Source organism: Bombina bombina, chromosome 6 (genome assembly GCF_027579735.1).
Source record: "Bombina bombina isolate aBomBom1 chromosome 6, aBomBom1.pri, whole genome shotgun sequence".
NCBI lineage: Eukaryota > Metazoa > Chordata > Amphibia > Anura > Bombinatoridae > Bombina > Bombina bombina.
Genome location: NC_069504.1, coordinates 989,242,599 through 989,256,855, shown reverse-complemented (window position 1 = coordinate 989,256,855; position 14,257 = coordinate 989,242,599). Strand labels below are relative to the sequence as shown.

Here is a 14,257-nt window from a genome sequence, read left to right as displayed (position 1 = left end):
GTCAAGCCTGCAAACTGTTCCCCCCAACTGAAGTTTTCTGGTACTCCCCAGTCCTGTGTGGGAACAGCAGTGGATTTTAGTTACAACATGCTAAAATCATTTTCCTCTCAGCAGAAATCTTCATCACTTTTCTGCTAGAGAGTAAATAGTACAAACCGGTACCATTTAAAAATAACAAACTTTTGATTGAAGATATAAAACTACAATTCTAACACCACATTCACTTTACCCTCCCGTAGAGAGACCCTAGTGCTTAGAGCCGGCAAAGAGAATGACTGGGGGGTGGAGCTAGAGGGGGAGCTATATGGACAGCTCTGCTGTGTGCTCTCTTTGCCACTTCCTGTAGGGAATGAGAATATCCCACAAGTAATTAGTTGAAAGCTAAACCTAGGATGTTCATATGCTAATTTCTTAGACCTTAAAGACTGCCTCTAATCTGAATGCATTTTGACCACTAGAGGGCATTAGTTTATGTGTTTCATATAGATAAACATTGAGCTCATGCATGTGAAGTGACCTAGGAGTGAGCACTGATTGGCTAAAATGCAAGTCTGTCAAAAAAACTGAAATAAGGGAGCAGTCAGCAAAAGCTTAGATACAAGGTAATTACAGAGGTAAAATGTTTATTATTATAACTGTGTTGGTTATGCAAAACTGAGGAAAGGGTAAAAAAAGGGATTATCTTTCTTTTTAAACAACACTAATTCTGGTGTTGACTGTCCCTTTAATTTAGTTATATTTTCATTATGTTAAAGTTAGGGAGTGTTAGGTTTAGGGTTAGGTTTAAGGTTAGGGTTAGGTTTAAAGTTAGGGGGTATTAGCTTTAAGGGTTAATATAATATATATAAGGGTTTAATTTAGGTTGTTGCAATATGGGGGCCAGCGGTTTAGGGGTTAATAGGTTTAGTTAGTATTGGCGATGTTTGGGAACGGTGGTTTAGGAGTTAATAGCTTTAGTTAGTGTCGGCGAAGTTTTGGAACGGCGGTTTAGGGGTTAATAGGTTTAGTTAGTGTTGGCGAGTGGGGGGTGCTGTTTAGTGGTTAATAGCCTTCTTAAGTGGTGGCGATGTGGGGGGGGGTTGCGGTTTAGGGGTAAATAGGTTTAGTTTGTGTCTGCAATGTTTCGGAACAGCAGTTTAGGGGTTAATAGGTTTAGTTAGTGTCGGCGATGTCGGAGAACGGTGGTTTAGGGGTTAATATCTTTATTATACTTAGAGTTAGTGTCGGGGAGCTGCGGTTTAGGAACAATTAAAAATTCTGAATATGAATAATGGATCCGAAAATTCGGAAACTAATTTATTCATTTTCAGAATTTTTCAGAATTTTTCGGGATATGCCGATTCAGAAATTTGGATGCATCCAAATTGCCAAATCGGCCTAAATTTGTCCGAGTTCTGAATTTGTCCGAAACGAAACGCACATCTTTAATAACTGTATATAATGCTTCTTTAAACTGAGGTAGCCACACCATTCTTACCTTCCCCTTGCATTTCTCTGGCTATCGCTGCTGCTTGAGCCTTATGCTCTTTTGTTACATCTCCAGGGTAGGGAAACATTCTTACTGAAAAATAAAATGAGAACATACATTATAGCACATCGTTTCTATAGAATAACTAAAATTCCTATATATCTCTAGACGTAAACTGATGTTTAAAGGAACACATGACAGCTCTTGTATTATATCTTGGGCTAGAGTACAAGTGGAGTGCTAATTTATTGCGCACCTGTAAACAGGAAAATTCGCAAATATATTGGCACGCGATAAATAAGACCTGTGGCTAATTTTTGAAATGTCCCACAATTGTCCCCAAAGTAACATGTAAGATCCCTTTAACCCCTTAACGACCTGTATGGGTCGAACATCGCTGCAGTCCTGGGCTTCTCTCTTCCGCAATTTCTGTATTTTTATCGAGATCGCACTATTTCTGCATGCCTCATGAGTGGGGCACTGCAGAAATAGTTTTGCAGAGTTACCGATGCAGAGATATCCACTCTGTGACCCTCTCTGCATCGGACAGCGGTGGTGCCGATCGTTGGGGGGTGGAAGCCATAGCAGGGAGGCCAGTGGGTGGCAGGAGCATCGGGATCTTGTGCATTAGTGTGCAAGGGGGTACCCCGGGAGGAGGGCGGGAGTGAGCTTGCACGTGCATGTGCACGCTATTAAATAAAATATTACAGTCTCTGGGAAAGAGGGAGAGGGAGGAAGATGGAGAGGGGGGGAATAATTAAATAAATTGTTGTTTGGAAAGGGATCTGGGGGGGGAGGGTATTGAGGGCGGGCACCTACAGTACAGAAAAATTGGGTATTTATGAAAAAAAGCCCAAATTTTGAACAAACTGGGTACTGGCAGACAGCTGCCAGTACCCAAGATGGCGGCATATAGGTAGAGGGTTAGAGAGCTGTTTGGGGGGGGGGGGGTCAGGGAGGTTAGGGGCAAAGGTGGGATCCAACACTGCAGAAAAATATAAATTAAAAAAAAAAAAATTAGGCCTTTTATTTTAGTACTGGCAGTTTTTCTGCCAGTACTTAAGATGGTGGTGACAATTATGAGGTGGGGAGGGAAAAGAGCTATTTAAAAGGTGTCAGGGAGGGATCAGGGGTTTGGATGTGTCAGGTGGGAGGCTGATCTCTACACTAAAGCTGAAATTAACCCTACAAGCTACCTAAATTAACCCCATTCACTGCTGGGCATAATACAAATGTGGTGCGCATCGGCAATTAACGGCTTTCTGATTACCAAAAAGCAACGCCAAAGCCATATATGTCTGCTATTTCTGAACAAAGGGGATCCCAGAGAAGCATTTACAACCATGTGTGCCATAATTGCACAAGCTGTTTGTAAATAATTTCAGTGAGAAACCTAAAGTTAGGGAAAAGTTAACAAATTTATTTGATCGCATTTGGCGGTAATATGGTGGCATGAAATATACAAAAATGGACCTAGATCAATAATTTGGGTTGTCTACTAGTACTACACTACACTAAAGCTAAAATTAACCATGCAAGCTACCTAATTAACCCCTTCACTGCTGTGCATAATACAAATGTGGTGCGCAGCGGCATTTAGCGGCCTTCTAATTACCAAAAAGTAATGCCAAAGCAATAAATGTCTGCTATTTCTGAACAAAGGGGATCCCAGAGAAGCATTTACAACCATTTTTGCCATAATAGCACAAGCTGTTTGTAAATAATTTCAGTGAGAAACCTAAAGTTTGTGAAATAGTTAGTGAAAAAGTTAACAATTTTTTTTATTTGCGTGTCCGCCACAACCTTAGTATATCTTTTCTTTCTGATTAAATAATAGGAATAAAAAAAAATATGTAGTGTGAATAAAGTTAGTGGCTTGGAGACTTCTAGCGATATTGGGTGATAAGTTATGGAATAATTAAAGCCTGAGTGAAATACTTGATGTGTGTATAATAACACCCAGTACTTTATAATGACACAGTAGTGACACTGGCTCATAAATATAGCCAGAGGAGGGTTGGTTATATAATCAGCTGTATCTACATCAGTATAATAACACTCAGCACTATATAATGACATGGTAGTGACACTGTCACATGGGTATAGCCAGAGGAGGGCTGGTTATATGATCAGTGCTATCTGCATCAGTATAATAACAAGAAGCACTATACAAAGACACAGTAGTGGCACTGGCTCATGGGTATAGCCAGAGGAGGGCTGGTTATACGATCAGTGGTATCTACATCAGTATAATAACACTCAGCACTATATAATGACATGGTAGTGACACTGGCACATGGGTATAGCCAGAGGAGGGCTGGTTATATGATCAGTGCTATCTGCATCAGTATAATAACAAGAAGCACTATACAAAGACACAGTAGTGGCACTGGCTCATGGGTATAGCCAGAGGAGGGATGGTTATAGGATAAGTGGTATCTGCATTAGTATAATAATACCAAGCACTATAAAATAATGTTTTTAAGCACTATAAAATAATGTTTTTAATTTCAAATGTACCTTGGTGTCCTTCACTAAGGTCTGTACTTTGGAAAATGTTCGCCACAGCTTTTGTCTGTGCCTATCCCTGGGCATGAAATATACCAAAATGGGCCTAGATCAATACTTTGGGTTGTCTACTAAAACAAATATATACATGTCAAGGGATATTCAGGGATTCCTGACAGATATCAGTGTTCCAATGTAACTATTGCTAAATGGTTTGGAAATAGCAAAGTGCTACTTGTACTTATTGCCCTATAACTTGCAAAAAAAGCAAAGAACATGTAAACATTGAGTATTTATAAACTCAGGACAAAATTTAGAAACTATTTAGCATGGGTGTTTTTTGGTGGTTGTAGATGTGTAACAGATTTTGGGGGTCAAAGTTAGAAGTGTGTTTTTTCCATTGTTTCATCATATTTTATAAAAAAAATTATAGTAAATTATAAGATATGATGAAAATAATTGTATCTTTAGAAATTCCATTTAATGGCGAGAAAAACGGTATATAATTTTTGTGGGTAGAGTAAATGAGTAACAGGAAAATTACAGCTAAACACAAACACCGCAGAAATGTAAAAATAGCCCTGGTTCTTAAGGGTAAGAAATTGAAAAATGTTTGGGTCCTTAAGGGGTTTAAAAAAAAGTGTTTTTTTTCTTTTTTTAACTTACCAAGCAGTTTTTAGCGGTGCAGGGTGTTAGAAAAAAAACGCTTTTAGATTGCGGTGTATGGAAACTGTGTGTTCCCTGTAAATATATATGTATATGCTTATATACATATATATTTATGTGTTAATATGTACAGTATATAAACATATATTAACGCATAAATATATATTTATATATTCATATACATACATTTTGCTGCCAATCGCTGCACGACTTAACCCCTTCGCTGTGCTAGTTCTCTCATACCGTGTGTTACAGCATCAGATTGAGTTTCCTTTGGAGCCTATGGAAAAGCGATGCTTCTGTGCAATGCAAAAACGAGGTCTTGTTCGCATTGCACTTAACTTAAGTGGAGCGCAAATATCTCATTAGCTAAATCGTTTTTTTGCACTCCACTTGTAATCTGGCTCATTATGGGTTAGATTACGAGTGGCACAATAATTGTTGTGTGCGAGCGATAAGGGGTTTATCGTGGGTCTCTTTGCACTTCCGAAGTAGCATGCGTTTTACAAGTTGAAAGTAACGTGTTCCCTTGAGCGTAATTGAATTTAACGTGCGTCGGGTTAGCATGACTTCAGAGCTCTGGTTAACTGTTACACAAGAAAAACAAGTTGCACAAAACACATCCAAAATACTTGTAAAAGTACAGTTACACTCAGTTTTACATTGTCTCATAAAAACATTTTTTTTTTTAAATTGCATAAAAAAGTTATGTGTTTAAGGATATGAGATCTCAAGTGTTAGAAAAAAAGGCCTGTAAATGGATTTAGCATAGAGATACATACATATACGTCTAAATATGTATATGTATGTTTATATGTGTGTTCATATGTATTTATATGTGTCTATATGGACTTACATATATACACATGTAAACACATAAATACATATGTATACATATATAGACTTATATATATGCATTGGAGCCCTTTATAGTGAAGTAGCTGAAAACATGAAAAAACATATTTATGCAATATTCATATTTAATAAAGTGTTTAACTGTGTATTTACTGTAAATGTTTTACATTTCAATGTTCTTTACATAGGAGAATATGTTTTAAGTATTTTTAAATAAATAGCCATATATATAATCATATTCATATATATAGATCTTTTTTACCAAAGGAACCTCATATATATATATATATATATATATATATATGTGTGTATTTCAGAGTAAATAGAACATATTCTGCTATTTGAAGAACATTGGAATGTGAAATAATAAAAATTCATGTCAGGTTAGCGCCCTTGAGTAATTACGATCGCGTTTGCGAGCAAGTAAGGGTGTTAGTTCTATTCCCCACTTTTTGTGCTACATTGTGGTCTATGGGAGAATAGGTTAACACTTTCACATTATTCAAAGTTTGGGTTTTTGCGTGTGTAATATTAGCGCTTGTTTGAAAACTTTTTACTTTCAACTTGTTATACGCGCCCTACGTGACGCACGCAAAAAGCTTACTTCTAGCAAAGATAATGTACTCCACTTGTAATCTATTTTATGTATTATAAGGAAGAAGCAATGAAAAAAAACTATCAGATATTTGTGAAAATATAAGAAAAAGGACATGGAAAGCAAAATTACGTCATGAGCTTTATAGAGTTGATTTAAAAAAAAAAAAAAGTTTCCTGAGTGCATACTGAGGTATGCTGTATTATTTGCAACAATGTTATATGTTAGACATTTGTGCAAAGCTTTAACAAAGGATACCATGAGAAAGGGGTAAATTTGATAAAAGGAGTAAATTGGTAACTTTATAAACAATGTACCCTTATCTGAAAAATGAAAGTTTAACTTTGATTTTCTCTGACACAGAGGATAATTAACTTCAGGAGCATGCACGTGTCTGCAGAACTATATGGCAGCAGTTTTGCAACCATGTATCTTTTTTCCTTGTTTTTATTTCCTGTGATGTAGTGCTCCAGACATGTGCGCACTACCTATCTAGATATCGCTTAACTCCTTAAGGACCGGCATTACAGACAAAAACTTCCCCAAAAGACCAGAGCATTTTTAGTATTTTTGTCATCACTACATTTAAACTTAAATAGAGCCTTTTTTATATTTACCTATCAAAACTATATATTTGTTTTTAGTAGACAACACAAAGTATTGATCTAGGCCCATTTTGGTATATTTCATGCCACCATTTCACCGCCAAATGCGATCAAATAAAAAAAAAACGTTAACTTTTTCACAATTTTAGGTTTCTCACTGAAATCATTTACAAACAGCTTGTGCAATTATGGCACAAATGGTTGTAAATTCTTCTCTGGGATCCCCTTTGTTCAGAAATAGCAGACATTTCTTGCTTTGGCGCTACTTTTTGGTAATTAGAAGGCCGCTAAATGCTGCTGTGCACCACATTTGTATTATGCACAGCAGTGAAGGGGTTAATTAGGTAGCTTGTAGGGTTAATTTTAGCTTTAGTGTAGAGATCAGCCTCCCACCTGACACATCTCATCCCTGATCCCTCCCTGACCCCCTCAAACAGCTCTCTTCCCTCCCCCACCTCACAATTGTCACCGCCATCTTAAATACTGGCAGAAAGTCTGCCCGTATAAAAATAAAAGCCTTTTTTTGTTGTTTTTTTGTTTTAAATATATTTGCTGCAATGTAGGTTCCCCCTAACCCCCCCAACCACCCTGATCCCCCCAAAAAAAAACTCTATAACCCTCCCCCTCTGCCTATTTACCACCATCTTAGGTACTGGCAGCTGTCTGCCAGTACCCAGTTTGCTGCAAATTTGGCTATTTTTAAAATAAAAAAAACATTTTTTCTGTAGTGTAGCTGCCTCCTTCAATACCCCCCCCTCCCAGATCCCTTTCCGTTAATGGATCCCACATGGGATCCCCCTCATTGCCCCTCCTCCCTCCTTCCCCCTCAATGACGCAGATATATATATATATATCCCACCCACTCCCAACCCCTCCAGCGATGGGCTGCCCACCCACCTCCCTCCTTAAACAATTGGCACCGCTGTCCGATGCAGAGAGGGCCACAGAGTGGGGCATGCAGAAATAGCGCAATGTCGCTATTTTGAGTAAGATCACGGCAGAGAGAAGCCCAGGACTGCAGCGATGTACAGGATACGTTGCTGGTGCATAAAGACCAGGTTCGTACAGGGTACGGCACTGGTCATTAAGGGGTTAAACAAACAATAATAAGAAAACAAAGCAAATTTGTTAATAGAAGTTGGAAACTTTTTAAAACTTGTATTCTCTATTTGAACCATGATAAGAAACATTTTGAGATTCATGTCCCTTTAATAGTGAATATTCAAAAATCTTTTCACAAGGAGGCATGTTTTAACACCCACCTTTTTCTTAAACTGTCCAAGGCTTTGATAAATTGACCCCTTAATCATGTCTAAGTAATATTACAAACACACAGATTTTTATAACAAATTTTGGCTCCAAAGTTCACTTCCTGTTACAAATTACTCCATCTAGTGGCTAAAATCAGACATCTCATCTCATAAATGTTATATTGTCATATAGCAATATGGGAAATTTCCTCCAAAACCCCCAAATTATCATACTCTGAGTGTATGTATCAATTTAAAATGTCATCAGACAAAAGCACAGTGATTTTCACAGACAAATAAGTATGTGGATTTTTTTTACAGACAAATAAGCATGTAGAAATATAGAGCTTGAAACATTATCCTTTTTCCCATGATGTGGAAGCAATAAATAAGTTGTATTATTATTTTTGACAAGAGGCTGGATTCTATTGTTTTTCAACTGACATTAACATTGCGAGACTGGCAAGACAGAAAAGAATAATGGTTGTAGGACGCAGTGATCCTTTGATTATCAGGCCCTTACTCTCAGTTGTGATTTATTCATGAAGTTGATCTTTTATCATTTCCGCATATGTAGGTCTTAAATGCAAACAACTATTTTAAAAGCTGTACTGAGAACTTATTCTGTGTGTATGACTTCATCATCATCATTTCTGAACTGCTGACAAAGATGAAATGTGTTGTAGTCCTGTATAACACCTATACTCATTATGCTCATCATATGATATACATTTAGGTCTTTGTTTTTCAGTGTCCTAACGATAATCATGCTCTCAGTATCTTTTCTTTTCTTTTCTTCCTGTGTTAGTTCTACAGATGACTTATAGGGGGCCCATTTAACAAACTCCATTTAACTGCTTAATAACAGCAGTTATTAAGCAGCAGTCTAAAGACCGCTGCTCCATAACCTGTCTGCTTGCTCTGAGCAGGCGGACAGACATTGCCGCAATTCAACCCGATCGAGTACGATCGGGTTGATTGACACCCCCGTGCTGGCGGCCCATTGGCCGCGTGTCTGCAGGGGGCGGCGTTGCACCAGCAGCTCTTGTGAGCTGCTGGTGCAATGCTGAATATGGAGAGCGTAATGCTCTCCGTATTCAGCGAGGTCTGGCGGACCTGATCCGCACTGTCGGATCAGGTCCGCCAGACTTTGTTAAATAGGAGCCATGGTCTGATAGGTAATCAAAACTTCCCATCCATTACATGTGTACTTGTATCTTGAGATTTAAAAGTATACACAGTGCAGGTCTTTGTTTTGTTCCTCTAGATATTTGAAATCCACATTCCTCCTGGTTTGATATTTTTGTGGTTACATCATGTGTTGATACAGGTGTTGAACTCTTGTTTTGCTCTCTTCCTATAGTTTTGGAGCTTGTAATTCTTTATGTTTGTAATAAAAGAGTTCTGTTTTAGGAAGCAGAAGAAGATATTCCATGGCTTTAATCACGACTTCAAGCACATTTCTGGAATATTAATTACTAGTCCTGAAGCCCGTTCACACGGGCCGTGTGGTTTATTTTTATTTTTATATTCTCTCTCTCCCCTATCTCTCTCTCTCCCCTCTTTCTCCCCCCTGTCTCTCTCTCTCTCTCTCTCTCTCCCCTGTCTCTCTCACTCTCTCCCCCTGTCTCTCTCACTCTATCCCCCCTGTCTCTCTCACTCTATCCCCCCTGTCTCTCTCACTCTCACTCCCCTGTCTCTCTCACTCTCACTCCCCTGTCTCACTCTCACTCCCCTGTCTCACTCTCACTCCCCTGTCTCTCTCTCACTCCCCTGTCTCTCTCTCACTCCCCTGTCTCTCTCACTCTCTCCCCCCTGTCTCTCTCACTCTCTCCCCCCTGTCTCTCTCACTCTCTCCCCCCTGTCTCTCTCACTCTCTCCCCGTCTCTCTCACTCCCCTGTCTCTCTCTCACTCCCCTGTCTCTCTCTCACTCCCCTGTCTCTCTCACTCTCTCCCCTGTCTCTCTCACTCTCTCCCCTGTCTCTCTCACTCTCTCCCCTGTCTCTCTCTCTCTCCCCTGTCTCTCTCTCTCCCCCTGTCTCTCTCACTCTCCCCCCCGTCTCTCTCCCCCCGTCTCTCTCACTCCCCTGTCTCTCTCTCACTCCCCTGTCTCTCTCTCCCCCCTGTCTCTCTCTCTCCCCCCTGTCTCTCTCACTCTCTCCCCCCTGTCTCTCTCACTCTCTCCCCCCTGTCTCTCTCACTCTCTCCCCCTGTCTCTCTCTCACTCCCCTGTCTCTCTCTCACACCCCTGTCTCTCTCTCACTCCCCTGTCTCTCTCTCACTCCCCTGTCTCTCTCTCTCTCCCCTGCCTCTCTCTCTCCTCCCCCCTGTCTCTCTCTCTCCCCTGTCTCTCTCTCCCCTGTCTCTCTCTCTCCCCCCGTCTCTCTCTCTCCCCCCGTCTCTCTCCCCCCCCCCTGTCTCTCTCTCTCCCCCCCTGTCTCTCTCTCTCTCCCCTGTCTCTCTCTCCCCTGTCTCCCTCTCCCCTGTCTCTCTCTCCCCTGTCTCTCTCACTCTCTCCCCTGTCTCTCTCACTCTCTCCCCTGTCTCTCTCACTCTCTCCCCTGTCTCTCTCTCTCTCCCCTGTCTCTCTCTCTCTCTCCCCTGTCTCTCTCTCTCTCTCCCCTGTCTCTCTCTCACTCCCCTGTCTCTCTCACTCTCTCCCCCCTGTCTCTCTCACTCTCTCCCCCCTGTCTCTCTCACTCTCTCCCCCGTCTCTCTCTCACTCCCCTGTCTCTCTCTCACTCCCCTGTCTCTCTCTCACTCCCCTGTCTCTCTCACTCTCTCCCCTGTCTCTCTCACTCTCTCCCCTGTCTCTCTCACTCTCCCCTGTCTCTCACTCTCTCTCCCCCTGTCTCTCTCACTCTCCCCCCCGTCTCTCTCCCCCCGTCTCTCTCACTCCCCTGTCTCTCTCTCACTCCCCTGTCTCTCTCTCTCCCCCCTGTCTCTCTCTCTCCCCCCTGTCTCTCTCACTCTCTCCCCCCTGTCTCTCTCACTCTCTCCCCCCTGTCTCTCTCACTCTCTCCCCCTGTCTCTCTCTCACTCCCCTGTCTCTCTCTCACACCCCTGTCTCTCTCTCACTCCCCTGTCTCTCTCTCACTCCCCTGTCTCTCTCTCTCTCCCCTGCCTCTCTCTCTCCTCCCCCCTGTCTCTCTCTCTCTCTCTCTCCCCTGTCTCTCTCTCCCCTGTCTCTCTCTCTCCCCCGTCTCTCTCTCCCCCCCCCCCATCTCTCTCTCTCCCCCCCCTGTCTCTCTCTCTCCCCCCCTGTTTCTCTCTCTCTCTCCCCTGTCTCTCTCTCCCCTGTCTCCCTCTCCCCTGTCTCTCTCTCCCCTGTCTCTCTCACTCTCTCCCCTGTCTCTCTCACTCTCTCCCCTGTCTCTCTCACTATCTCCCCTGTCTCTCTCTCTCTCTCTCTCTCTCCCCTGTCTCTCTCTCTCCCCTGTCTCTCTCTCTCTCTCCCCTGTCTCTCTCTCTCTCTCCCCTGTCTCTCTCTCTCCCCTGTCTCTCTCACTCTCTCCCCTGTCTCTCTGTCTCACTCTCTCCCCTGTCTCTCTCTCACTCTCTCCCCTGTCTCTCTCTCACTCTCTCCCCTGTCTCTCTCTCACTCTCTCCCCTGTCTCTCTCACTCTCTCCCCTGTCTCTCTCACTCTCTCCCTGTTATGCCTCGCGACGCTTTCAACTGCTAGTCACGTGACTTTGGTAGCTCGCGCTGAGGCTATGTTTGCGTGCGCGTGGGTGCGAGGGTGCGCGTGCGCGTTCTGCCAAGTAAGTGTGTGTTGGGATAGGCTAAGTGGTTGCGAGGGTGCGCGTGGTGAGGGTGCGCGTGCGAGGTACAATCTGTCAGCTCAATTTGTCAGCTGTCAGCTATGCCGATGTGTGCGGTGAGGGTGCGCGTGCGAGGTACAATCTATGAGCTCAATCTGTCAGCTATGCCGAGGTGTGCGGTGAGGGTGCGCGTGCGAGGTACAATCTGTCAGCTCAATCTGTCAGCTGTCAGCTATGCCGAGGTGCGCGTGCGAGGATCTAAGGCCAAGTGTTTGTCTGTACTGTGCATGACGGCTTCAGACAAACACTTGCCTTTTATAATATAGGATAGTAGGAACCTAATTTGTGCTCTTGCACTTGGGGGTAGTCCCAGTAAGGGATCACTCGTATAGATGTTAGTATTAGTTAATGTGGTAACTTGAGTAAGGGGTCCCTTGGGTGGCAAAAAGTGTTATGTTAAAGGTTTCCTTAGGTGGGTTGAGATGTTTATGTCTAAGGTGGATTTTAGATCCTATGAGAGTCTTGTGCTAGGTTAAATTCAGTGGTCAGATTGTGATCAGGCATAAATGTAGCATGAATTGACATTTGGTGTATAGCGTTAGTGGTGTATAGCTTTTATGTAGGTATTTGCAAAGGAGAGGGGCTCAGGTAGTCAGGAGTTAGTGTGGTGGGTGCATGCTGTTAATATGCTTAAGGGGATTAGTGGCAGGGATGGTCTTTAAGGGACAGCACACTCAAATATATTCTATTTATTAATTAAAATTTCCATAAAAACATCCATTAATTAAAAGGCATCCATTTTGTTTTACCTCCTAATGTGTTTCAATGTTTGCAGGAATATCAGCTTAAAGGGACAGTCTACTCCAGAAATGTTATTGTTTAAAAAGATTGATATTCCCTTTATTATCCATTCCCCAGTTTTGCATAACCAACATGGTTATATTAATATACTTTTTACCTCTGTGATTACCTTGTATCTAAGCCTCTTCAGACTGCCCCCTTATCTCAGTTCTTTCAAATTAGGGAGTAAGTACAATGTTATCTATATGGCACACATGAACTAGTGCTGTCTAGCTGTGAAAAAATGTAAAAATGCACTGAGATAAGAGGTGGCCTTCAAGGGTTAGAAATAAGTATATGAACCTACATAGGTTTAACTTTCAACAATGAATGCCAAGAGAACAAAGCAAATTTGATGACACAAGTAAATTGGAAAGTTTTTTTTAAAATAGCATGCCCTGTTTGCAGCTCCAGGCCCACAGATTTTGGCGGAGGATCCCCCGCGCCTTGCTCCCAGCTAGTGAGCTATTATTCTTAGACCAGCTAAGAAGATTTGCTCCGGAACCCCTTCCAGTGGCTTGTAATTCCACTGGCATTTGTCTCCATCTATCTGGACATTCTACATAGGCAATACCTGCCTGACGCTTTCAGTTCAATTTGGACTTTCATTTACCCCTCCAGCTTCGTACTGGGACCTGGGCCCCCATTTGCCTGCTCTGCGGAACTTTTTTTTTGGGATAAGTAAAGCTCCCTTCCCCCCTCTATCTTTTAACGGACTCTGGCTGACGAACTTGGACCCCCTGTGCCACTCTGACCAGACCTACTGCTGACCGGCGGCCTTACCTGCTGGGTTGCTGACCGGCCTCCTTGTTTCTCATCTCCCTCCCCCACCGGTGCTGCGTGGGAGGGAGGTGGCTCTGGCCTTGGAGCGGATTGCTGGTGGAGAGGCTGCTCCTTCCTGACTGGCGGTGGCGCCCGGTGAGGCGTCGGTCTCTCTCCTCCCACCGACGCTGCGTGAGGAGAGCTGACTGCGGAAGCCGCGCTTCACAGAGGGGCAGGAAAACGGAGGTAGCGATCTCCTCTGTGCCGAAGGGTACAACACAGAGGCGAGCAGCGGAGCCGGTGGTCAGCCTGCGAAGGGGTGAGTCTCATCTATAGCACATTACTTCTGACACTCATAACGGCACCTTCACATGAGAACTTGTAGAGGGGGAAGTGAAGGAACACGGAGGGGGCCATCAGGGTCTAAAAATTTGAAACATCCTATCTAAGGAAGGCTCTTGAGTATGAGACTTTAAGAAGATCGTGGGACACACTGTAAATTACTGAAGGGGCTATTGGTGAAGCTAATCTGGCATAAAAACCCCAGACAGCTTACAGTGACTTAAGACCAGCTGTAAAAGGGAGGCCACAACACCAATCGAGAGATTTCCCTTCCCTACACTTGATAAAAACAGCGGTAGAAGGCTAAGGGATTATAAGTACACCCTGACACAGCAAACTACCTTGTGTACTAATGGTCTAAAGTATTGAAGCTACATTGAAAACAACATTGACTATATCATATGAAATTTGCATTACTCTGGACTATTGAAAAGAAAAAAGAAAAAAAAGAAGACATTTTTCCTTTTCTTTTTTTTTCCCTTCCTTTTTTTCTTTTTTTTTCCTGAAATTTATAACCAATAATTGTTACTTTCACTCATGTTTTACCCCTCTGAATAAGGACCGGTCATACAACAGGTTTCTAGGTTATTTTAAACTGCATAT

The 14,257-nt window shown here is 42.6% G+C and overlaps 1 protein-coding gene across 1 annotated transcript in view; it reads right to left on the bottom strand.

Annotated features, from left to right (window-relative positions):
* Window positions 1-14,257, bottom strand: part of MYOZ3 (myozenin 3) — an 87,740-nt gene that overhangs the window by 55,845 nt on the left and 17,638 nt on the right. The window contains exon 2 of the mRNA XM_053718667.1: window positions 1,478-1,561. Within this exon, the coding sequence (XP_053574642.1) occupies window positions 1,478-1,556 (79 nt within the window). The 5' untranslated portion in view covers window positions 1,557-1,561. The remainder of the gene's footprint in view (window positions 1-1,477; window positions 1,562-14,257) is intronic.